The sequence below is a fragment of the Hemitrygon akajei genome, chromosome 1 (genome assembly GCF_048418815.1).
Source record: "Hemitrygon akajei chromosome 1, sHemAka1.3, whole genome shotgun sequence".
In the NCBI taxonomy this organism is placed as follows: Eukaryota; Metazoa; Chordata; class Chondrichthyes; order Myliobatiformes; family Dasyatidae; genus Hemitrygon; species Hemitrygon akajei.
This window is the reverse complement of record NC_133124.1, coordinates 121,639,097-121,665,849: the sequence shown is the minus strand read 5'-3', so window position 1 is coordinate 121,665,849 and position 26,753 is coordinate 121,639,097. Positions and strand designations below refer to the sequence as shown.

The 26,753-nt window shown below is 39.9% G+C and overlaps 1 protein-coding gene across 1 annotated transcript in view; it reads right to left on the bottom strand.

Moving 5' to 3' along the window:
- slc35b3 (solute carrier family 35 member B3) overlaps positions 1–26,753 on the bottom strand; it is a 61,419-nt gene that overhangs the window by 10,419 nt on the left and 24,247 nt on the right. Inside the window, exons 4-6 of the mRNA XM_073050922.1 lie at positions 26,167–26,274; positions 17,839–17,936; positions 7,673–7,765 (exon numbers count right to left, since the gene is read on the bottom strand). Of these exons, the coding sequence (XP_072907023.1) occupies positions 7,673–7,765; positions 17,839–17,936; positions 26,167–26,274 (299 nt within the window). The remainder of the gene's footprint in view (positions 1–7,672; positions 7,766–17,838; positions 17,937–26,166; positions 26,275–26,753) is intronic.

The following is a 26,753-nucleotide window of genomic DNA, read 5'->3' as shown; positions in this document are numbered from 1 at the left end:
GGCACAACAGGTCCACTGCAGATGCCAACTCATTGGCTCTTCACTCAACCCTGGAACATCTGGACATCAACAGGATGCTCTTTATGACTACAGCTCGGCATTCAATGCTATCATCCATTTAAGACTAATTAACAAGCTTCAAGACAATTTCCTCACTTGCAGACCCCAGTCAGTTCGGATTCGCAACAACATGTCCTCCACAATCTCCTTCAGCACAGGTGCACCAGCTCCTGTGTTTAGTCTTCTGCTCTACTCACTTTACACTTATGACTGTGTGGCTAAGCACAGCTCCAATGCCATACTTAAATTTGCTGACGATGCCACTGTCATAGGTCAAATGAAAGGTGGTGACATATCAGCATATAGGAGAGAGATTGAAAATCTGGCTGAGTGGTGCCACAACAAAAACTTCTTACTCAATGTCGGTAAGATCAAGGAACTGATTATTGGAGGTCCACGAGCCAGTCCTCATCAGGCAATCAGAGGTGGAGTGAGTCAGCAACTCTAAATTCTTGGTGTTATCATTTCAGAGACCTGTCTTGGGCCCAGCACGTAAGTGCAATTACGAAGAAAGCACAACAGCATCTCTACTTCCTTAGGAGTTTGTGAAGATTCGGCATAACATCTAAAACTCTGACAAATTTCTATAGATGTGTGGTGGAGAGTGTATTGACTGGCTGCATCGCAGCCTGGTATGGAAACACCAATGCTCTTGAATGGAAAATAATACAAAAAGCAGTGGATAGACCCCAATGCATCATGGGTAAACCCTCCCCACTGATGAGCAGACTTAAATGGAGCATTGTCATAGGAAAGCAGCATCCATCATGAAGGACCCACATCACCCAGGAAGACATCTTCTCTTCTCACTGCTGCTATCATGAAGGTGGTAAGAGGAGCCCCGGGACTCTCACCACCAGGTTCAGGAACAGTTATCACACCCTGAACCATCAGGCTCTTGAACCAGTGGGGATAACTTCACTTGACCATCACTGAGATGTTCCCACAGCTATGGACTTACTATCTCATGTTTTTAATATTTATTGCTTATTTATTATTATTTGTTCTTTCTTTTTGTATTAGCACAGTTTGTTGTCTTTTTCACACTGGTTGTATGCCTAGTTGGTACAATCTTTCATTGTTTCTATTATGGTTATTGGATTTCTTGAGTATGCCCACAAAAAATAAATCGCATATATGGTGACATATATGTACTTTGATAATAAATTTACTTTGAACTTTGGAGTGTGTTTCATCTTTTTTGCATCTATTGAAACTGGGTCTTGGGTCAACTTTGGGAGTAGTTTAAATGATAACATTTCAATTAACATCTGCAGTTTTGTAATTAACTTGTATTTCTCTCATGCCATTGCCGTTTAGCCATAGGGAAAATGACAACAGTGTGCCAATTGCTTAATGAACCTGTGGAATGCAGACTGATTGATGCTGAAGTCCCCTGAATCAGTGTGGAGAAAGTCAACGTCAAATGACTTCAGGCTTAAAGTAATACAGAAAACTCATAGCATTCCTAGAGCTTGAAGTCACCTTAAAACACTCAGCACAATGTACTGCTGCAAGAAATTTTTTCATTGCATTTATGCATTAAGTGTACTTGTCCATGTGATGGGGCATCAAAGATTCTGGGGAGGAAGCAGGAGACTGGGGTCAAGGGGTTGGCCATGATGGAGTTGTCTAATTCTGCTCCTATGTTTTATGGCTAAAATAGTCAATTTTGACTCATCCAGGTATCCAAACAAATTAATATTAGACATGTAAAATAAACTGAACACTGTCAGTGGTTAAGGATGTCAAGATAAAGACGTGTATGAAGCCTCCAAGGGTAATGTAACCAATTTTCTTTAAAATCCATAATCCCCTCTCTCTTCAAAGTAACCTAACAGGTGTCAGTGATGCATAAGTGTATGACCTGAACTAATCACTAGTTATTGAGCATAACAAGAAAAAATACAAAGGAATAAACAAACTTTTGTACAGCATTAAATAAAAAAATATTTTAAACTAGACCACTACAATCTCTGTCTATAGAATTCACTGCCTCGGTAAAGCAACCAAAGCCCACACCCACCCCATACGTTCTCTCTCCTCCCCACCCTTTGGGTAAAAGATGCAAAAGCCTGAAAGAACATACTGCTAGGCCCAAGGACAGCTTCTATCCCACTCTTATGAGACAAATGAGCTGTTCCTTAGTATCTTACAACGTACCTTGCCATTGCAGTGGCACCTAATTGCCTGTCGACAGTGGACTTACTCTGTAACTGTAACATTTCATTTTGTTATTGTTTACTCTTGAACTACCTCACTGCACTGAAGTAATGAAACTCTCTTTTAGGTCATATGCAAAACAAAATATTTCACCATCCCTCAATAACTGTGACAATAATAAACCAATTTACCATGTTCATTAGATTGCATTAAAGTCCTGCGTATCAAAGTTTAAAGCCCTGTGCCAGTATTGGAGTATAAAAGTTGTATTATGGAGTATAAAAGTTGTATTATTTGCTGTGTAACCAAAACTATGTAGTCAGTTTGCTATGCATGTATCCAAGATGAAATCCTAGGAATGTAGAAGACAATGGTGTGTTAATGTATTACTGAAAGGTAGCTAAGAGATGTAGATTAGAACATGATTAAGTCACCATGATTAAGTCACGAAGTATTAAGAATGTAAACTTGCTATTTGCTAGAGAATGAAATCTTAGGAATGTAAAAGACAATGGTGTGTTAATGAGAGGTAGCTAAGAGATGTAGATTAGAACATGATTACCGGTAAGTCAATGGGTAGAAACAATAGGGACAAGATGTACGTGTGATACGCAACTATAGCAACTGGACCAGGAGATTGCTATAAAAAAATGCTGTGTCCAAAGATCGGTGGGCAATCAGCGACTAGCTCAATGACTGTCTCAGCTTTGATTTGCAAATTAAAGTTTAACCCTTCTTGAAGAATCTTCTGCGTCTCTTGGTCATTTGTGGGGCACGAGAAACCACAACACCAGGAGGCCACTAACATAACAGAAGCAGGATCTGAAAAAGTGTAATGATGCTGGAATGGAACAGACCCAAAGTTCCAGTCTGCATTTAAAGAAATATGGTTAAATCAGATTTGTGACCAAATGAACATAAAACAGCATGGGTCCTTCAGCCCTCGATTTGTGGTAATTCTACAATCAATCTAATCCTTCCTTCCGACGTTCCCTCCTCATAAGACATGTCCTCTAATCCAGGCAACATCCTGGTAAATCTCCTCTGTGCCCTCTAAATCTTCACATCCTTCCTCTAATGAGGCAACCACAAATGAACACAATACTTCAAACATGGTCTAATCCAGAGTTTTATAGAACTGCAACATTACCTCATGGTTGTTTAACTCCATTTCCCTAACTAATGAAGACCAACACACCTTACACATCTTCTTAACCACCCTATCAACTGGCATGGCAACTTTGAGGGATATATGGACATGGATCCCAAAAATCACTCTGTTCCTCCACACTAAGAGCCCTGCCATTAATTGTGTATTCTGCCTTCAAGTTTAACTTTCCAAAGTGTATCACTTCACACTTGTCCAACTGAACCCCATCTCAGCCCAGCTCAGCATCCTGTCAGTGTTCTATCGTAACCCACTACAACCTTTATTAACTTTTGTGTGGATGCAGTTGTCCCTGTTAGAACTGTTCGCTGCTATCCCAATAATAAGCCCTGGATCACTAGTCACATCAAAGGCCTCCTAAACCAGAAGAAGAGGGCCTTTAAAGATGGTGATCGGTTGGAGCTTAAAAGAGTTCAGAAGGAACTCAGAGTACAGATAAGGGGGGCAAAGAAGCAGTATAGGAGGAAGCTAGAACAAAAGCTGCAGAAAAAAAGCATGAAGGAGGTGTGGGATGGGATGAAGATCATCACCGGATGCGGTGCAAAGCGGGGGGCGAACATAAGTGGAGATGTAGAGAAAGCGAACCAGCTGAACAGCTTCTTCAACAGGTTCGATAGCTCAATCTCATCCTCACCGCAGAAATCCACACCAGGCTTACTTCCCTCACAGGAAAATAGCCACTCACAGGAGACCTTGCCCACGCCCAGGATTACGGCTGCACAGGTGGAAGGTCAACTGAGGAAGATCTGTACCAGCAAGGCGGCTGGACCAGATGGAGTTTCCCCACGATTACTGAGGGCCTGTGCGACTGAGCTGGGAGAACCACTACAGCGCATCTTCAACATGAGCCTGGAGCAGAGAAGAGTACCCAGACAGTGGAAAACATCCTGTATTGTCCCGGTACCGAAGAAACCACAACCAAAGGAGTTGAATGACTTCAGACCTGTTGCCTTGACGTCGCACATGATGAAGACCATGGAGCGGCTGATAATACAGAATCTGAGGCCACAAACCAGGCACGCCCAGGATCCTCTTCAGTTTGCGTATAAGGAGAAGGTGGGAGTGGAGGATGCTATCACGTATTTGCTGCACAAATCACTCTCTCACCTAGAGGGGGGTCAGTTGTGCTGTGAGGATTACATTCCTTGACTTCTCTAGTGCCTTTAACACCATCCAGCCCAAGATCTTAAGGCACAAACTATCGGAGATGGGAGTAGACTCTCACATGGTGGATTGGATAGTGGACTACTTGACAGATAGACCTCAGTATGTGCGGTTGGGAGACTGTAGGTCTGACACGGTGGTCAGCAGCACAGGGGCGCCGCAGGGAACCGTACTCTCTCCGGTCTTGTTCACCCTGTACACATCAGACTTCCAATATAACTCGGAGTTCTGCCATGTGCAGAAGTTCGCTGATGACACGGCCATAATGGGGTGTGTCAGGAATGGACAGGAGGAGTATAGGAAACTGATACAGGACTTTGTGATATGGTGCAACTCAAACTACCTGCGTCTCAATATCACCAAGACCAAGGAGATGGTGGTGGACTTTAGGAGATCTAGGCCTCATATGGAGCCAGTGATCATTAATGGAGAATGTGTGGAGCAGGTTAAGACCTACAAGTATCTGGGAGTACAGTTAGACGAGAAGCTAGACTGGACTGCCAACACAGATGCCTTGTGCAGGAAGGCACAGAGTCGACTGTACTTCCTAAGAAGGTTGGCGTCATTCAATGTCTGTAGTGAGATGCTGAAGATGTTCTATAGGTCAGTTGTGGAGAGCGCCCTCTTCTTTGTGGTGGCGTGTTGGGGAGGAAGCATTAAGAAGAGGGACGCCTCACGTCTTAATAAGCTGGTAAGGAAGGCGGGCTCTGTCGTGGGCAAAGTACTGGAGAGTTTAACATCGGTAGCTGAGCGAAGGGCGCTGAGTAGGCTACGGTCAATTATGGATAACTCTGAACATCCTCTACATAGCACCATCCAGAGACAGAGAAGCAGTTTCAGCGACAGGTTACTATCGATGCAATGCTCCTCAGACAGGATGAAGAGGTCAATACTCCCCAATGCCATTAGGCTTTACAATTCTACTGCCAGGACTTAAGAACTTTTTAAAAGCTATTATTAATGCTTTTTGAGATAGTGATTTAGATGCATATCATATTTTTTACTGAGTTAAGTATTGTATGTAATTAGTTTTGCTACAACAAGTGTATGGGACATTGGAAAAAAGTTGAATTTCCCCATGGGGATGAATAAAGTATCTATCTATCTATCTTTCACAATGCCACCTTTGTACCATCTGCAAATGTAAAAACCCAGTAAGATTGAAAGAGTACAAAGAAAATTTACAAGGTTGTTGTTGAAATTTGAGGACCTGAGTTATCGGGTAAGGATGAATAGGTTAGGACTTTATTCCCTGGAACATAGAAGAACGAGCGGAGATTTGATAGAGGTATACAAAATTATGAGGGGTATAGATAAGAGTAAATGCAAGCAGGCTTCTTCTACTGAAGTTTGCTGATACCAGAATTAGAGGTCATAGGTTAAAGATGAAAGGTGAAATATTTAAGCGAAATCTGAGAGGGAACTTCTTCACTCACAAGAATGGTGTGAGTATGGAACGATGGAACTGGTGGATGCGGATTTGATTGCAGCACTAAAGAGAAGTTTGTATAGGTACACAGATGGAAGGGGTATGGAGGACTACGGTCCAGGTGTCGGTCAATGGGACTTGCAGAATAACTGTTTGAAAGATATGCCGATGGGTCTGTTTCTGTGCAGTAGTGCTTCCACTTCCTCATCCAAGTCATTTCTAAAATCACAATGAGCAAGGTCTTAGACCGAATGGTAAAAATAATTGTACTGGTATAAATGGAAAATTTTATAAGCAGCTTTGGAACTTCAGCTAGGACTGAATGTTATGTTTTAAACCAATGAGGAACAATAGCAGATTTTGGGCATTCAAAACAATTTCTTTAATACACAAATACAGCTTTAATCTTACTGAATAAGTATTTACTCATCCAATTCTTTTCAAATATCTATCCACAGTCTATTTGTAGCTGTTTAAAGTAACATACTTAATGCTCAATATATATTACCTTGTACATCAGAAAATAAGAAAATGGATCAACGTGTCTCCAAAATGCATCCACATCATTAATGAGAAAATAAATTGTAATTCTGAACTATCAATAAACTATTATATGGAATGTTTTCCCCCAGTTTAAACATCTCAACTTTATGAACTTACCTATTTGCTATTTAGTTTTATGTTCGCTGACTGCATTTGTAATATGGATTACAAAACACAGTCTTTTCCTTTGGAACTGTGTGGGGTGAAATAAATATGGGTACATGCAGGTTCACAAACAAAAATAGGGAGTTTTCTGCAGAAAGCTCCATCATAGAGAATTGTGCAGCAAAGAGAAAAATGCTGGAGAGGTCAACGACGAATGAAACACTGCCTGACGCCTGACAGATACTGCACGAACCAGCATTTGCAATATTTTTCTTTTTTGGTTGAGTGTGCTCACTGCTTGATCCGAGTTCAAATCTACCACTCATTAAAATCCAACATTAAATGTTTCATTGCATGAACAAGTGCTACTAACCTAAGCTTAAACACTGGTGTGGATTCAAAATACATTGTAGAAGAATTCCCTTCAATGGATCAATATCACATTACCCACTGAGATAAGGAGGCAAGAACAGCTGTTATAATTCCCTGCCTGTACTACACCAGTTCATCTAACAGCAGCTTCATTTCCTGCTCTCACTACTTTCTTAAGGACAAGGACAATCAATGATCAGATGTAACTTTGATGCTTATGATCTAGAATCATTAATTTAATATCATTTTGGCAAAGTCTCCAGAATGTTACCTACCCATCACAGTAATGGTAAGTACATCAGAAGGACATTGAAAGGGAAAGCAATGTAGCTATTGGTGCACTCAAACATTTCACTTTGTTCTGCAAAGTTTTATAGCGGGTCAATTATCATTAGGAGTCTCTACAGACCAATGAAAGGTAAAAATCAAAAAATGCACACATAATTAACCAAAGATTATCAGCCATAATCCTGTTCAACAATTATATTGCATACAAGCAAACTAAATATTTAGAAATACAAAGCATTTAAAATGAAACAAGGATGGAGCAGTTCTGCTCATTTAAATCATAAATGTTCAATTGGATGAACATAAACATTGCATTTTCTTTGAACGTCAATTTAAAGGCAAATATTAAGACATATTTACAAACAGTTAAACCTACTTACCCTAGAACAAAAGACAAAAGCAGGGCCCAGTCCACGGGTACAAACCAAACCCATTAATATATATAGAAAACCTATCGAATAGGAATATAAAACCTAGGAACAAGAGCAGACATGTAGATTAATGATCTCGGAAGTGCAGCTGTTCAAAATGAAAGCAGTTACTTATACTGTTATATAAAACAGAGAACAGTGCAAATGATAAATGTGAGGCAACAAAGGTGCCAAAAGGCAAACACCTGGAACTTTTTTTTAAATATAAAGTTCGACGTGCATTGCGTTTTAATCAAAACTACAATAAAATATGGTAATACTACATTAGCCAAGGACTACCTAAGAAAAATAATGGTTGATTCTTTGTGTAAAAGTTTGACAAATAAAATAATTCTAATCAGTAGAACACATTTGCATATAGCTGGTGGGTCTCCTATTAAATGATATATGCCTAGATATTCTGGTGTGATGCAACAGTAGGGATCTAATAGCTGTTCCTGTCATTGACCCCTCCTGTGAAAACTTCATTTGCTTCAGGGGCCACGGGCAAATGTTATGTTTCCTGGAACAATTGTGAGGCTCAGTTCTGGGAGTCGGCATCCAGTGGACTCGTGCTAGGACTTAGCTGATGGTGGGAAAAAAATGTGGTGTAAAGCTGCATAATGGAAGCGGGCATTTTGGAAGGTGGCAGCTGAATGGTAACAGTGGGCTAGAGTTTGAGGAAAGATTAAGTGGAAAGTTCAGGGTAACAACCAAGACTCATTTGACATGTATTTTGGGGTTAGGAAAGAAAAAAAAACAATACAATTGGGAAGAACCTTACAGCCCACAGGTATCAATACTGAACTTAATTTCAGATAATTATCTACTTCAGTCTTGGATCTCATATTCCAACCTTCAGTCATCTCTTTCTTCAGATTTCATTTGCTCCCTCCAATTTATTTATCACCTTCTTTCAGTTATCATCATCACATTTAGTTCGTTCACTCCTGGTCTCCACCCAACATAGTCTTCTCTACCTTCTTCCCCTTCTCTCCAAATTAAACTTCATTTCTTGTCTATTTCTCATGATGTAGGTCAGATTCGGATTCAGATATCACATGTATGTTGAAACATACAGTAAAATGTGTCATTCGCTTCAACAACCAACGCAACCTAACAACATGATAGGGACCACCCGCAAAATCACCACGCATTCCAGTGCTAACGTAGTACACCCACAATTCCCTGCAAAGCAACCCAGAACACAAGCAACAAAAGAGCAACAGCAAAATGAGCTCTGTTCCTTCCTCCCACCCAACGCACATGCACAGTCCTCCAACCCCAATACCAGCCATCTTTGGCCTCCAGCAGACTTGTGGATTCACAGGCACAAAACATCGAATTCCCCAACAGACTCGCAGAGACTTGCAGCCCCAGGTTTCCGCAGACATTTTTATTTCTGATTAACCATTGGGCTTCCATCTTCAGTACTGACCCCAGGACTTGCCAATGATGACAAATGAAAACCCTTGATGGGGATGCCGAATACTAGGCCACAAACTCTGGTTTTGCTGATTCATGTACGTAGGGGGTCACTGGTATCAGGCCGCATGCCTCCTGCCTGCACAGAATTCCGATCCTGGAACCTGCCAATAACACGTTGACCTGGGAGGGCCACTAGCCCTCATACTTGCTGGTTTGCAGGCCCGACATTCAACTACTGATGTCCCACGACTGTGTGGCTGGCCTTCGAATCTGGAGCAAAGGCATAGATTCTGGCCTGACCTCTAATTCCCTTACATCCTTTTTGGGATGTGGGCAGAAACTGGAGCGCCTCAAGGAAACCTACACAGGCACAGGTAGAATGGAACAAGGTTGGGGTTTCACTTGCTCTGCATCCAACATTATGATTCCTGGTAGATAACTATGCCATTTAATTATAATGAAAATTTCTGTTTTCCATTAATCGACTACCGCTCCCACCTCATCCCCTGAAAAAAAAGTTTAACTGAAAATGTGAACTCTGTTCTTAAAGCTGTTTACAATTCTACTCATCTAGTATTGCTCCTTATATGAATAGCTCTGTAAGACAATATGTCCAAACAAAATGGGCAATTTCATGGTGAACCTCTAATAGAGCAAGGCCTTATTACCAAAGACTCTCCCTAAAGTTTATTTTGCGTGATAACAACAACATGATGCATCTGTGCAAGCAAAATAAATTTCACTCACAAAATGAGTAAAAAAATAATTACAATCATGTAAGTCATGCTTCCCGACGTAGCCAGGACAGCCAAATGATCAGGACAAATCTGAATGTGTTTGAGATGTTCAAAACTATAGAAATTCAGAAATTGTAAAAATATTAAAATAAAGCAAACTAAGACACTCAAACACTGATGGGTGGCTGGGTTGAGTTGTTCTCCGATCGTGGCAATTTACTTTCATTACCATGCGAGGAGTCATCGCGTGGCAAACTTCACGCATTGTGGTCTAGGGCAAGACTTCAGGATTCAAGGACATCCATTGAGAACACAGATGCATGAAATTACTTTAGTCGTGCCCTCTTGTTCTAGACTCCCCTACAATGGGAAATAACTTTGCCGTATCTCAGGCGTTTTAACATTCAGAATATTTCTATGAGATCCCCCCTCATTCTCCTGAACTCCAGGGAATACAGCCCAAGAGCAGCCAGATGTTCCTCACACGGTAACCCTTTCATTCTCATGAATCTTCTCTTAACTCTCTCCAATGTCAGTATATCCTTTCTAAAATAAGGAGCCCAAAACTGCACACAATACTCCAAGTGTGGCCTTATAGAACCTCAACATCACATCCCTGCTCTTATATTCTATTCCTCTAGAAATGAATGCCGACATTGCATTCACCTTCTTCACCACAAACTCAATCTGGAGGTTAACCTTTAGGATATCCTGCACAAGGACTCCCAAGTCCCTTTGCTTCTCTGCATTTTGAATTCTCTCCCCATCTAAATAATGGTCTGACCATTTATTTCGTCTACCAAAGTGCATGACCACACACTTTACAACTTTGTATTTAATTTGCCACTTCTTTTCCCATTCCCCTAAACTATCTAAGTCTCTCTGTAGGCTCTCGTTTCCTCAACACTACTCACTCCTCCACCTATCTTTGTAACATTGGCAAATTTAGCCACAAATCCATTAATCCCATAGTCCAAATCATTGACATACATCATAAAAAGCAGCAGTCCCAAAACCAACCCCTGTAGAACTCCACTGGTAACCACCAACCAGCCAGAATTAGATCCCTTTGTTCTCACTCTGTCTTCTGTCAATCAGCCAATGCTCCACCCGTGCTCGTAACTCCCCTGTAATTCCAAGGGCTCTTTTCTTGCTAAGCAGCCTCATGTGTCGCACCTTGTCAAAGGCCTTCTGAAAATCCAAGTACACCACATCTACTGCATCTCCTTCATCCACCCTGCTTGTAATTTCCTCAAAAAATTGCAGTAGATTAGTCAGGCAAGATTTTCCTTTCAGGAAACCATGCTGGCTTTGGCCCATTTGTCATGGGCCTCCGGGTATTCCATTATCTTATTCCTAATAATCGATTCCAACAACTTCCCAACCACTGATGTCAGGCTAACAGGTCTATAAGTTTCCTTTCTGCTGCCTCCCACCCTTCTTCAATAGCAGAGTAACATTTGCAATTTTCCAGTCATCTGGTATAATGCCAGATGATTCTTGAAAGATCATTGTAAATGCCTCTGCAATCTCTCCAGCTACTTCCTTAAGAACCCGATGGTCCAGGAGATTTATCCACCCTCAGACCATTAAGCTTCCTAAGCACCTTCTCAGTCGTAATTTTCACTGCACATACTTCAGTTCTCGGACAGTCTTGAATGTCCGGTATACTGCAGATGTCTTCTACTGTGAAGACTGATGCAAAATACGCATTCTGTTCATCTGCCATCTCTGCATCTCTCATTACAATATCTCCAGCATCATTTTCTATTGGTCCTAGATCTATACTCAACTCTTTTACCCTTTATGTACTTAAAAAAAGCTTTTAGTATCTTCTCTGATATTAGCTGCCAGCTTCCTTTTGTAATTCACCTTTTCCTTCTTAATGACCTTCTTAGTTTCCTTCCGCAAGTTTTTAAAAAGCTTCCCAATCCTCTATCTTCCCACTAACTTTGGCTTCCTTTTATGCCCTCCCTTTTGCTTTTACTTTGGCTCTGACCTCACTTCTCAGCCATGGTAGTGTCCTCTTTCCATTCAAAAATTTCTTCTTATTTGGAATACATCTGACTTGCACTTCCCTCATTTTTCACAGAAACTCTAGCCATTGCTTCTCTGCTATCCTTCCTGCTAGTGTCCCTTTCCAGTCAACCTTGGCCAGTTCCCCTCTCATGCCATTGTAATTTCCTTTATTCCACTGAAATACTGACACATTGGAATTTAGTTTCTCCTTCTAAAATTTCAAAGTGAACTTGATCATATTGTGATCACTGCTCCCTAAGGGTTCCTTAACCTTAAGCTCTCTTATCATTGCACAACACCCAATCTAGCACAGCCGATCCCCTAGTGGGCTCAACAACAAGCTGTTCTAAAAAGTCATCCATTTGCAAGTTTGCAAGTAAATTGCCAAGACTGGAGAGCAACTCAACACAACCACTGATAAAAATATTAAAAGTTTATGTAAGTATCTGAAAATGCTCCTCTAAAAATAGTCTCAATTAACAATGAGTGACTAAAAATATACTCATACAGTTCAAAAAAATACAGTACTGCTACAGAAAATTAGGTTAAATCAAAGTAGAGCAAATGGTAGGGTACGCATTAATGTGGTGCTTCAACATCCATATGGAAATTTGTCTCCACATTTTTAAACAAGTTTTTTATTCTCCTAATATAGTTTCTCTTATATAAATGTCAGAAACAGGAATGGAGCAATCACTATTTCAAGTATTCTATAGACCCTCAATAGTGACAGTGACAATGAGGAACAGATATAGAGGCAGATTTTGGAAAGGTGCAAAAATAACAAGGTTGTTATCATGGATGACCTCAACTTCTCTAATACTGATTTGCATCCCCTTAATGCAAAAGGGTTATATGGAGAATTTGTTAGGTGTGTCCAGGAAGCACTCCCGACATAATATGTAGACAGGCCAACTTGAGGAGAGGCTCTACTGAATCTAGTGCTGGGCAATAAACCAAGTCAGGTGTCCGATCTACAGGTGGGTGAACATTTCAGTGACCACAACTCCCTGACCTTTACCATAGCCTTGGAGAGGAATGGGAGCAGATGGGATAGGAAAGTATTTAATTCGGGGAAGGAGGAATTATGATGCTATTAGGCTGGATCTTGAGAGCATTAATATAGGTTTATCCCATTGAGGCAGCGAAAGGTGGTAGGCTGAAGGAAACATGGTTTACAAAAGATGTGGTACATCTACTCAAAAGGAAGAAGATTTAACGTTTTAGGAAGCAAGGATCAGAAAGGGCTTGAAAGAGTTCCAAGGCAGCCAGGAAGGAGCTGTTAGAAAGGGGCATGATAAGGCTTTGGTGAGTGGGATCAAGGAAAACTCTAGGCATTTTACATATACATGAAAAACAGGAGGATGACTAAAGGTAAAACTAATAAAAGAAGCATGTGCTTGAAGTTGGAAGGGGTAGGGGAGATCCTTAATAAAAACTTTACTTCAGTGTTCACCAGTGAGAGGCACCTTGACATTTGTGAGGACAGAGTAAAACAGGCTGACTTGTTTGAAGATGTCAAGGTTAAGGAAGAGGATTGCTGGAAATTTTGAAATACACCTGGGCTGGATAGGATATACTCCAGGTTACTATGGGAATCGAGGGAAGAGATTACTGTACTTTTGGTAATAACTTCTGTATCCTCACTGGCAACAGGAGAAGTGGCAGAAGATTAAAGGTTGGTAAATGTTATTCCTTTGTTCAAGAATGGGAGTAGGAATAACCCTGAGAATTTCAAACCAGTGAGTATTATTTCAGAGGTGGGCAAGCTATAGGAGAAGATTCTTGGAGATGGCATTTGCGAGAATTTGGAGAAGTATAATTTGATTACAGATAGTCAGCATGGCTTTGTGAGGGACAGGTCATGTCCCAAGAGCCTGATTGAATTCTTTGAGGATGCGACAAAGCACAATGAAGATAAGAGCAATGGATCCATTTGTTCTGGATTTTAGGAAGGTATTTGATAAGGTTCCCTATGGTAAGCTCATTCAGGAAGTCAGGAAACATGGAATACAGGGAAACTTGGCAGTGTGAATTCAGAATTGGCTTCCCCATACACGCAGAAGATGGTTGTTGTAGAAGAAATGCATTCTGTATGGAGGTCAGTGACCAGTGGTATTCCGCAGGGATCTATTCTGGAACCCCTGCTCTTTGTGAGTTATATAAATTACTTGGATGAGAAAGTGGAAGGGTGGGTTCGTAAGTTTTCAGATTACATAAAGGTTGGCAATGCTGTGGATAGTGTAGAAGGTTGTTATAGGTTGTAACAGGACATTGACAGGATTCAGAGCTGCACTGAAAAATGGCAGATGGAGTTCAGCCTGGAAAAGTATGAAGTGATTCACATTGGAAGGTCGAATTTGAAGGCAGAATACATCAAAGTCATATGTACATGGTTAGTGGCAGGATTTTTAGCAGTGTGGAGGAAACAGGGATCCTGGGGTTCATGTCCACAGATCCCTCAAAGTTGACATGCAAGTTGATAGGGTTGATAAAAGGCAGTATGGTGTGTTGGCCTTCATTAGTTGGGAATTCAAGAGTCGTGAAGTAATATTGCAGCTCTACAAAACTCAGGTTAGACCACACTTGGAATATTCTGTTTAGTTTTGGTTACCCAATTATAGGAAGGATGTGAAAACTTCAGACAAAGGGTTCCAACCTTTTTTATGCCGTGGACCAATATTATTAAGCAAGGGGTCCGTGCACCCCAGGTTAGGAACCCCTGTTTTAGAGGGTGCAGAGGAACTGTACTAGGACAGTGCCTGGATTAGAGAGCATGCTTATGTGGATAGGCTGAGTGAGCTAGGGTTTTTTCTCTTTGCAGTGAAGGATGACTGATGACTTGATAGAGGTGTGCAAGATGATAAGAGGCACAGATTCAGAGGATATCAGAGACCTTTTCCCCATAGCGGAAATTGCTATTATGAAGGGCGTGATTTTAACATGATTGGATGAAAGTACAGGGGAGATGTCAAATGATTTTTAAAAAAAAAACACAAAACACACTGCCAGGGGTGGTGGTAAAGGCAGATACTTTAGGGGCATTTAAAATCTCTTGGGCATGTGTATGCTAGAAACAAATGAAAGGCTATGTAGGACAGAAGGGTTAGATTGATCTCAGAGTAGGTTAACAGGTCAGGACAACATTGTGGGCCAAAGGCCCTGTACTGTGTTGTAACATTCTATTTTAATTCTCGACTACATGGCATTGCAGACAAAAAAAACATACAAATGACAAATGTATCTTTCACTTCACTACTCCCATCAATAGTTCTTATTTACTGACAGTAGCACCAGCTTTCAAAAGCCCCATTTGTCCATAATGGCACATTTAAAGTCTTGTGTGGCCTCCAAACACCTCAAATATAACCTCACCTGTATCTTGACCCTTTTCATCATGTAAGTCAGGGTAATACTTACACTCACTTTCTAGTCTCAGGGTCATTTCAAGTTGCTATTGCAGTCTTTTGCCACATCTTCAGATTTACTGATAACTGCTGCCTCCTCCTTGACTTAATACACTTTCCTTTTAAGACCACAGTGAGCACAGGTATTTGGCTGTGTTGCAGGCTGCCCTGGCTGCAGGTCATCAGAATTCCCGCCATTACAAATCCTCATTGGCAGCTTCCTGTCAGGAGTGCAACTTATCCAAACTCTCTCCATAATTGGAGGGCACTGAAGAAGTCTACCAGAATGCTGCTTGGATTAGGGGGCAAGTGTTATTAAGAAGAGGTTGATTAGGCTGTTTCCTCTGGAGTGGCACACACTGAGGAAAGATCTGATAGAAGATTACAAAATCATGAGAGGCATAGATAGGGTTAAACAACCTTTATATTTTTTTTATTTAGGGACAAGTTGTCTAATAAGACATGTTAGGCAATGTCTTGCTTAACATGCATTAAGGGAAGAGCAGGGGCTATGTTTAAAGCTGATGTGCCAAGCAAACGTTTTGTTTGGAACAGACAGTAGGTGGAATGTGTTGCCAGGGTACCGGTGGAGGCAGGTGCAATAGTGGTGTTTAAGAGGCTCTTTGAAGACAGATGATGTGCAGAGAATAGAAGAATATGGATCACATGCAAGAAGGTGGTTCATTTAATTAGGCATCATTGCCTTGATTAATTCAGCACAACATTGTTTATCTGCTGTACCATGATTAAAGTTCTCCAATCCAGGGCATATCTGGTGAATGCTATCTATGCTTTCTCCAGCTGATCACAAGTCAACAACCAAAACTGCTTATCCTGCTCAATCTCGCCACTGAAAGTTGTTACAGACCTGTCCAGATCTCTCTGTTCCCTGGAGATATTCCCGTACCAAGCTCCCATTATAGCAACATCCATCCAGTTTCTATTATGAAGAAGGCCCACCAGCAGCTATTTTACATTCTGACTTTGAGGCGATGTGGTATGTCACCAAAGACACAAGCAGTTTCTACAGATGCTCTGTAGAGAGGATTCTGACTTGTTGTATCACCATTTGGTATGGAGGCTCCAATGCACAGGATAGAAAAAGCTGCAGAATGTTGCACTCATCCAGCTCCGTGATGAGCACTAGCCTCCCAACCAAAGATTTCTTCAAAAGGTGCCATCTGTCATGAAAGACACCCACCATCCAGGCCATACCTTCTTCCCATTGCTACCCATCAGGGAAGAGGTACAGAAGCTTGGAGACTTGCATTCAATGTTTTAGGAACAGCTTCTTCCCCTCCAACATCAGATTTCTGAATAGTCCATGAATACTATTCTGCTCTCTTTTTGCATTATTTATTTATATTTTAAATATTTCTTATTTTGACTTATCGTACAGTGACTTTTTAATGTATTGCTGCCACAAAACATTTTATGACATATGTCAGTGATAACACATTTAAACACGAGAAAGTCTGCAGATGCTGGAAATCCAAAGCAACACACACAAAATGCTGGAGGAACAGGGTCAGGCAGCATCTATGGAAATGAATAAACAGTCGATGTTTCGAGCCGAGAATCTTCTTCCAGGACTCTAATGCATCTAATTCTGATTTAAAAGCTTCCCTATAACTTGAAGAGTGGTGCAGGTATTCTGTTATGTCCCTTTTAAGAGTTACCTGCAAAGACATCACCTGCAGCACATCAGCAGGGAACACTGCACTGAAAGCATAATTATCACTTTCAGTATGACATTACACAGGGGGAAACAGGCAACATTACTTTGAAAACTATGCTTGTTTAAGAGAAAATTTTCAACGTAATTTAGACTGCTCACATTGTTTTTTTAAAAAATATACCATATACCATAAGTAGCTGGGAGTAAGTTCCTGACCAAAGTTTATTAAAAAAAAACAAATTAAAGGACATATTTTTTCATTCAAGACCCACTTACATGTCTTGCTATATTACAAACCTTAACCAGAGGATCTCACAGATTTATTTCCATTCAAACCAATGCAGAAATATCAGCCGCACTTCTATTCACCTGATTCTTCAGTGTCACAAGTGGGTACTTTGACGAGGTTCCCTCTCCATTCACAATTCCATGCAGAGGCTGGTCAAAGCACAGCAGCCTACCTAACAACAAACTGCTGACAGTGAGTTCCTACTGGATGTTGTTATGCTTCATGCAGCCATTGAAAGTTTGCCAACAATTTAATGCAGAACTGGTCTAGTCATTAACTTTCATAGAACCAAACATGTTCACATTGAACATCAATTATGTATCATGTAAAGATAATCTTCCAACAAGATACTTGAAATACAAGGCATTATGCAACAATTCAATTTTAAAATTCACAATACTGGGTGGCTTAGCTTTAAAGAACAAAAACACCTTGCTCAAAATAGAAAGTGTAGGGCATGTAGAACAAAGGGCATTTTATAATCTTTCAATAGTTTGAAAGTCATGTACATAGTAATGCCTTTACAAACCTACTGAAATAACAGGACAATTAAGTAGTGAGTGATTTAAATTACTTACCATTTCTGAATTTGAACCATTATGCAATTTCATAGCTTTCTCTTGTACATTTCCAATAGCTGCATCTGCACAGAGTGCCATTGATATGAGCGTTATTCCTGAAGGACACAGATTTTCAAAATGACCTTAAGTTTAATAAATACAATGTGCATCTTTTAATTTATGTTATTAAAGGATATAAAAGGACTTTCCTGACAAATCTGTAACACAATTTGTAATCAAAGCAGAAAGCTTTAACATCTCATATAATGTTGCACTTCAGTATTTCCAAAGCAAACTTTATAATATTTATACAACTTAAAATTTCTATATTAAATTTTGTATTTAACACTTGATCAGATTAAATTGCCCACAAATAGTGAAACAAGATTAGCATCAGTGGCTGTGGGAATAAATGCACAATTAGATTTAAAAATGATATGGGATTCATAGTCAGCAAAAAAAATCAGGCATTTATCAGCAGTAAACTACTAAATAAATCTGAGGTTATACATGAAATAAAAACAGAAAATTCAGTAGACAGAATTTCAGTAGGTCGGGCAGCATCTATGGAGTGAAATAAATAAACACGTTGTACCAAATCCCTTTATAAATCATAGTGGGGATGGAGAAGGATGCACTGAGGAAACAAAATCAATAGCTTTCTTGGGAGACAAAAGCCTGAAAATTAGTTTGTGTTGAAATACTTAACAGTGAAGAATGAAGTGGACATCCTTCTTCCACACCTTTAGGCTCATAAATCTCACGTGTACCTCCTCCTAATATCTGGTAAAACTATTGTTTCAATGCTTTCCTGCCTCGATTTTATTCATTTTCCCCATGTGCAGCCTTTTTTCACCTACAGCCATACTTCTAATGCCACTATCACTTTGATGCTTTCTACTTTCATGGTCCCAACTGGCTCAGCTTCATTCCATCTATCAAATCTCTCCACACCTCGATCTCACACCAGATTAATGTGACAATATTTCATATGGGACAGACCTCCAAACAGTCTCACACTACAAACTACTTCCATTTTCCCAGCAGAACTGGTTCTTACACATTCTACTACACTCACGAGCCTTGTTTGTCTCTTTGTGAGACAAATGAACTGTCCTGTTTTTGTCCTCTGTCTTTACTCCTCACCTACTTTTCCAGTAGGATGATGGTTGTGTGGATTCTGATGCCTTTATTTCATCAATCTTTACTACTAATTTCTATCCTACTCTCTCTTTACTTTTGTAACTCCACCTCAGGAGATAGGTAGGTAACCAATATCCATGATAACTCCACTATATGTGGACTTAACCTCCCTCCACCCTGCTTTCTACAAGGAAAATTCTATTACCTGTTTCTCCAGTTTCATATCTGCTCTGTTGATAGACTCACAACATTAGGGCTTCCAAAATATAAACACAAGAGATTCTGCAGATGCTGGAAATCAAGAGTAACACATAAAATACTGCAGAAATTCAGCAGGCCAGTCAGTGTCTATGGAAAGGAATAAAGGAATAAACAGTTGACGTTTTGGGCCAAGACCAGTCAACAGGACTGATGAAGGCACTCAGCCCAAAATGTTCACAGCTTATTCCTTTCCATAGACACTGCCTGACCTGTTGAATTCCTCCAGTGTTTTGTACGTCTTACTCTACTTATAAAATGTCTTTCTTCTTGCTTTTCGTGCTGACAAGACTCTCAAACGCAAATGGTCCATTTCTTCCACTTGAGTTTTCAGTCACTCTTCTCCCACCCGAGTGAAAGGGAGACTAACTGACAGGGCAGCACAGTGGTATAGTTAGTAGAATCAGGTCCAGCAGCCTCACTGCACCAGTGACCCAGTACAATTCCAACTTTTGATGATGTCTGTATGACGCTGGCACATTAGCTCTGTAACCAAGTAGGTTCCTCCAAGGTCATAAGTTGAGTAGCTGATGCAAATTGCCCCTAGTGTGAAGGTCAGCATTAGAATCTGAGCAAAGTTGATGGGAGAATTGCTAACATGTAAAATTCATGGGATAACGGGATTGCTGCATGTGCCCAAAAAATGTGCATTTTTTTCAAAACAGAAGGTGGATGTTAGGTTCATATGGTCCATGTCAACTAACAGAATCATTTCATCTTGTCCCATTAATTCCCAGTAGATCTCCCCAACTTATTAATTTCTCATATGCCCATCAACACCCCTTTAATTCTTTTGTCATTTACTCAAGATGGAGTTTACAGCAGCCAACTGATCTACCAGCATCTCCTTGGAATACAGAAGATAAGCATTGCATTTGGTGGAAACACATGCTGAAGGTGCAAAATCCCACAAATATTGCACCAACAATCAGGATCAAACCTGGGTCCCTGGAGCTGTGAGCCACCATGTTGCCTTTTGGTTCCCATTATCCTCATTTTCCGCCCCACATTCAAAGGACTTCCTCCGTAATTCACGCCACTTTCAATGAGCAGCTCACAACAGACACATCTTCTCATCTCAGAGCATTCTGAAAGGACTGTTCTCTCTCTGATTTACAGGTTTTCCTTTCCATCACTGCTAATATCCATTCTTCTTCTCAAGGCACTTCCACACTTAGCTCCAGGATAGTCAACACTTACCCTTCCCTTACCCTCATCCAGGAATCTGAAAGATCCTGCCAGGTAAACCAACAATGAAAACTGGGTGGCAGGCTTAAAGAACACCTTCATTCAGCCTCACTTGGCTGACCCTAAACTGACTGTTATGTCAGTTTAATCCCCTATTTATAATGTATACTGGCTCATTTCTTAGGTTTTCTAAATTGTTCTAACAGAGTCTACACAAAGTCAGAGAAAAGCAAATCACTTCACTCAAAGGGTAGTGAGAGTGTGGAATGATCTGCCAGCACAAGTAGTGCATGCGACCTCGATTTCAACGTTTAAAGTAAGTTTGGATAGTAGAGGCGTGGAGGGGCAGAGTTCTGGTGCAGGTCGATGGGAGTAAGCAATTTAAATGGTTGGCACAGACTGGATGGGCCAAAGGGCATGTTGCTGTGCTGTAGTTCTCTATGACTCTATGACTTCTACCTTGACATGTTGCAGGTTTCCAGACTCGGTGCTGAATTCAACAATTTCAGATGACCCACCATTCCATCTATAAACATTCACTGGCAGCGTTAATTAATTTCTTCTCTCTACAATGATGTTATGTGATCCACTGTGCAGATCCAGCATTCTTCCTCACATTTCCAATTGCTTGTAAATGGTATGTTTTGCACCTCATAGTTCCAGCAAAGTTCTTTTCCTTTTGGCTCTATCTTTCTTTCAATAAACACACCTCCAGAAAGATAAATCAAGATTAACAAGTCCTCAGCCTTCCCTAACATGGAAATCTAAGTATTTCTGTCACCCTGGTTCTACTGGATTTTATCATGTTACTAATATTCCTATTGTTCTCTTTACCTCATACAGTTCTCTGTAATTTGAAACATGATTACTTTCTCATTAAGAGTTCTGATGAAAGGGCCTTAACATGAAGCATTAACTATTCTTTTCTTTTCCACAGATACAGACTGAACTGCTGAGTGTCCCAACCACTTTCAAATTTATTCCAGATTTCCACATCTTGGGTTTTAGAACATGAAGAAAAGCAAAGAAGAGAAAAAAAGCTTCTTTCTAGAACTACAGTCTGACAAAAACAAAAGACATTTTGTTTTTCCCACGTCAGTGAAAGAAGATGGCTAACACAAAAAACGCTGCAGATGCTGGGGTCAAAGCAACACGCACAACACGCTGGAGGAACTCAGCAGGTTGGGCAGCATCCGTGGAAAGTATGAAGGACGTAAAGCCATCTGAACATTTACACTATGATTAATTTCAAAGAATACAAACTGCAATTACAACTCTGACAACCAGGATCATGAGTTTCAAAGGTGAGAACAGAGAAGATATGCATAGATATGCCAACTAGTGGGGTGGTGCCACAGCCACAACCTGGCACTCAACGTCAGTAAGACGAAAGAGCTGATTGCCCACTTCCGGAAGGGTAAGACAAAGAAGCCCATACCAATCCTCATAGAGGGATCAGAAGTGGAGAGAGTGAGCAGTTTCAAGTTCCTGGATGTCAAGATCTCTGAGGATCTAACCTGGTCCTAACATATTGATGCAGTTATAAAGAAGGCAAGACAGCGGCTATACTTTATTAGTTTGAAGAGATTTAGTACATCAACAAATACACTCAAAAACCTCTATAGATATACCATGGACTGTCTGGTATGGGGGGGGGGGCTATAGTACAGGACCAAAAGAAGCTGCAGAGGGTTGTAAATTTAGTCAGCTCCATCTTGGGTACTAGCTTACAAAGGACCCACAACATTATAGGGAGTGGTGTTTCAGAAAGGCAGCGTCCATTATAGATAGATAGATAGATAGATACTTTATTCATCCCCATGGGGAAATTCAACTTTTTTTCCAATGTCCCATACACTTGTTGTAGCAAAACTAATTACATACAATACTTAACTCAGTAAAAAAATATGATATGCATCTAAATCACCATCTCAAAAAGCATTAATAATAGCTTTTAAAAAGTTCTTATTAAGGACCTCCAGCACCCAGGGCATGCTCTTTTCTTACCATCAGGTAAAAAAGCACACACAACCGATCCAGGAACAGCTTCTTCCCCTCTGCCATCCAATTCCTAAATGGATACTGAACTCTTGGACAGTACCTCACCTTTTTTTAAAATATATACTATTTCTGTTTTCGCATGATTTTTAATCTCTTCACTATACGTATGCTGTATAATACTGTATAAAGTACCGGTATATCGAATAAGATTTACTTATTTATTATTATTATTTTATTTTTTTCTTCTATATTATGTATTGCATTGAACTTCTGCTACTAAGTTAACACATTTCCCGTCACATGCTGGTGATAATAAACCTGGTTCTGAGATATACTAGCAGGGTAAGAAAACACAGAATGCATTCAGGGCTTCAAGAGAATATAAACATTGAGAATAGGTCGTAGTTCATAAAGACTGAGAGCAGAGTGAATGAGTAAGTGGCTGATTCTAAAATGCAAGAGACATGGTGCTCTAGAGAAGGGGATACGGCGGGGAGTACAAGGAAGCAGGAAACGAAGGACTAGGTGGGAAGGCATTGGTTATAAGTATGCAGAACAGAATCTATGAGGAGAGTGGGCAGCAAAGTCAAAGAGAGGGGGTCATAACATGACTGAGGTGGGGAATGAAACCACAAAGGATGACAAACAAGAGAAAATCTGCAGATGCTGAAAAGCCAAGACACACACACACACACACACACACACACACACACACAAACAAACAAACAAAATGCTGGAGGAACTCAGCAGGCCAGACAGCATCTATGAAAAAGAGTTAACAGTCAATGTTTCGGACCGAGACTCATCAGAACTACCTTTTGTTTATTTGCTTTCTCTAAACAGTAAACAAATAAACAAAAGGTAGTTCTGATGAAGGGTCTCAACCTGAAACATCTACTATTTACTCCTTTCTATAGATGCTGTCTGGCCTGATGAGTTCCTCAGCACTTTGTGTGTGTTGCCACGAAGGATGAGGTGGCTCGCATTGGCAGAGGAGAAAGAAACAGGATAGTTTATAAACACATTTACCATTTGACTTGGGGAAATTATGAATGGAGAAATAGAATTTTAAAAGAGGCAAAATGCATTGAACAAAATAAGCTGTTCAAAAGGAGAGGTGCCAGAGGAGTCAGGGATATAGATTGGTTTGGTAACAAAAGCCTTATTTGCCTCAGAGTGGAAGTTATAGGTGTCCCCTGTTTTTCAAATGTTGTTTGTGCATGCGTGTACATGCGTATGTATGCGTGTACATGCCAATTTTTTTCTCCAAATTGACTTTGGCTCGCTGTCTTCCTGATTTTGATAAGTGAAACTACACCGTACATACAATATTTCTACTTTATATAGGGTGTATATATATCATATCATTCCTGCTTTTACTATATGTTAGTGTTATTTTAGGTTTTATGTGTTATTTGGTATGATTTGGTAGATTATTTTTTGGGTCTAGGAACGCTCAAGAAAAATTTTCCCATATAAATTAATGGTAATTGCTTCTTCACTTTACGACATTTCGGTTTACTAACAGTTTCACAGGAACACTCTACCTTCAGATTGCGGGGGATAACCTGTATTCCAAAGCAAACATAATATGGAAGATACAGGGAGCTGTAAAAAATTAGAAGTCATGAGCCAAGTATAAATCAGAAACATGATACGAATTATTCAATGAAAGGTAGCTAGTAATGACATTGTACACAAAAAACATTCTGGACAGAAATGACGAGTGGGGGAAAATAAAATGTCTGTTGAACTTGTGGCACAGCTCACCCAAAATGATGGTGAGCTGGATGGCCAATATACGAAATGGTCAACAAGATGTGTGCCAAAGGAGTATGTTATTAGGATTTGCTGTTAATCTAAAAAGGTAATGATGTGCCTCAATAATCCTGTGTCAGATTTTGAGAGAAGACCTTACTTAGGCTCTTAACCACCTGGTGACTGCAATTCGCTGGCCCATTAGTTAAACCACTTTCTATTGCTTCAACTGAATTTTGTCTAGGAGGCTAGTTTTACTTCATATTTATTTCACTACTGCACTTAGAAGAAAGAATTTTGCTTCTCAAGGCAAAACTGTCCAGTACAAATCCGATTTAGTTGGGATTATACGCACGCCAAGACATCTTACTCCTGCAAGGAAACTGCTGGTCAATGAAAATCCAGGTGCTTCTGTGTTATTTTGTGTGCCCAGAGACACAAAAAATAGTTGCAAATCTATGTTAGGAAAGTAAATTTAGTTGCTGATGTGACTGTCAGTCACTTTATCAGCCCCAAGGCGATTGACCTCATGTGTTTGCTCTATCTGAAAGTTAATACTCACTGTATCAAAACTGTTTATATAAATAATATCCAAATTCCAAGGAGCTCGCAGCCAATATCAAATTGGCTTATTTATCTTCAATAAAAAATATATTTAAAATATATTTATATCTTTTACAAGAAATTTAATTAGTTAGTGACCTAACTGAACACCAATTTTATTTTTATAATAATTGAAAACATGCACACATATCCCTGCTTTTAAGTTATATTACATCCCATGTCAAATATCATCACTAATCTAGAAATGCTCTCTCAGTGGTTTATAAATTTATGCAGCAAAGTGCAATTGTATTGGCAGATATGCAAGAATTAGACAGCAAAAGGAATTCAAGATGTTCCACAAATAGTACTAAGTTCAAAAGCTGTGACTTTAATCATAAATGCATTGAATTAAATTTACATGCTTTTATACACAAGTTCTCAACTATTAAATATCAAACTCCATAACACAATTACAAGATGGAAAATATACCGTAGATTCCGGATTTTAAGCCGCTACTTTTTTCCCACATTTTGAACAGCTTTGAACTCTGCGGCCTTTAATACGGTGCGGCTAATACATGGTTTTTTTTCATGCCGCCAAAAACATTTTGCCTCGTAACAGTAGACCAATAAAATTGATGAGTAGTTCACAGAGGTCCAATGAAATTGTACGATAAATCAAGTGCACTTTCACAATTAAATTATTGTAAATCAGTCATTTGTACTCACCCTCATCAACATGGAAAACACTCGAAGAAAAGCATTGTGCTGCCTTTATGGCAGTTATTTAGTTTATAATATTTTCGCTTAGTAATTCATTTGTTAGTTAAAGTTAGAACTGTTTTAACTATATTTGTTTTCTGTACTACATCGCGGGATGCTATGACGTCACACCCGGTTTCGCCGCGTCTTGTGGGAAAACGCCGGTTTGCGATAAACGGGACGGCGGGGGGGAGCGGCATTAGACCCGAGCGGAGCGGCGGAGCCAAAACGCTGCTTTTAAGTTAAAGGCGATCAATAACTTTTCCTGGTAGGCAGCAGTATATATATGTTTTACCAGTCGTTAGGAGATATTGGAATGTTGTTCAGTAAAGAAGTATACGCAACGTATATTTAAAAGTAGCCGCGTTACGGGCACGGTTCGAAAAAAAGCATTTGCAATATGTATTTGTTTATGTTACCATATGGATTTAATTAAAAGTTAAAAAATCCTCACGTGTAATATCTTTCTGTGTAAATATCTCATATTACAACGTGGGACACCTGCGGCCGAAAATCCGGTGCGGCCTGTACAAGTAAAAAATTGATTTTATTTCTAAAATTAGAGCCAGCGGCTTTTAATCAGGTGCGCTCTGTAGTCCGGAATCTACGGTACTATATTCAGAAATGATAGAAAGGACAAGAGATAAGTACTTAATAACAGTACTTTTCAACAGTAATGACATGCCTTACCTGCAAAATTGAAGTTAGGTGCCACTTTGCTATCAGCCAAAGTGAACCAAATTAGACCAAAGCTCATACAAAGTGCAGCCGAAACATCTACAAAATTGTACCGTTTGCCTGTGAGAATGAAATCATATTAATAAATAGCTAAGAATGTATATTGGTGTGTTGTTCCATATTATACAAATACAAATCTTTCTAAACACAAAATTTACATCAGCTTTTAGGGATGAATAAAGGGAAAGTGGAGAGTTATGCAAGATTTTAGGAATTAGCAATAACTCAAAGAAAATTGTGTGACAGGATGATTAAAATCAATCTGAAAAATAATTGTGATTAACAATGCCTGTGAATAATAGCAAAATTTTTTTATCCATATCCTTGAAAGTTACTTCCTTATAAAACTTTGTAAAATGTTATCCAGCTTTCAAAAAGGAACAGTATAGATATAACACATGCAAAGTAGTGGAGGAACTCAGCAAGAAATGCATCATCTATGGAGGGAAACAGTTTTGGGCCAAGACCCTTCATCAGAACTGGAAAGGAAGAGGCAGAAGCCAGAGTACGATGATGGGGGGGGTGCAAGAGGGAGGCAT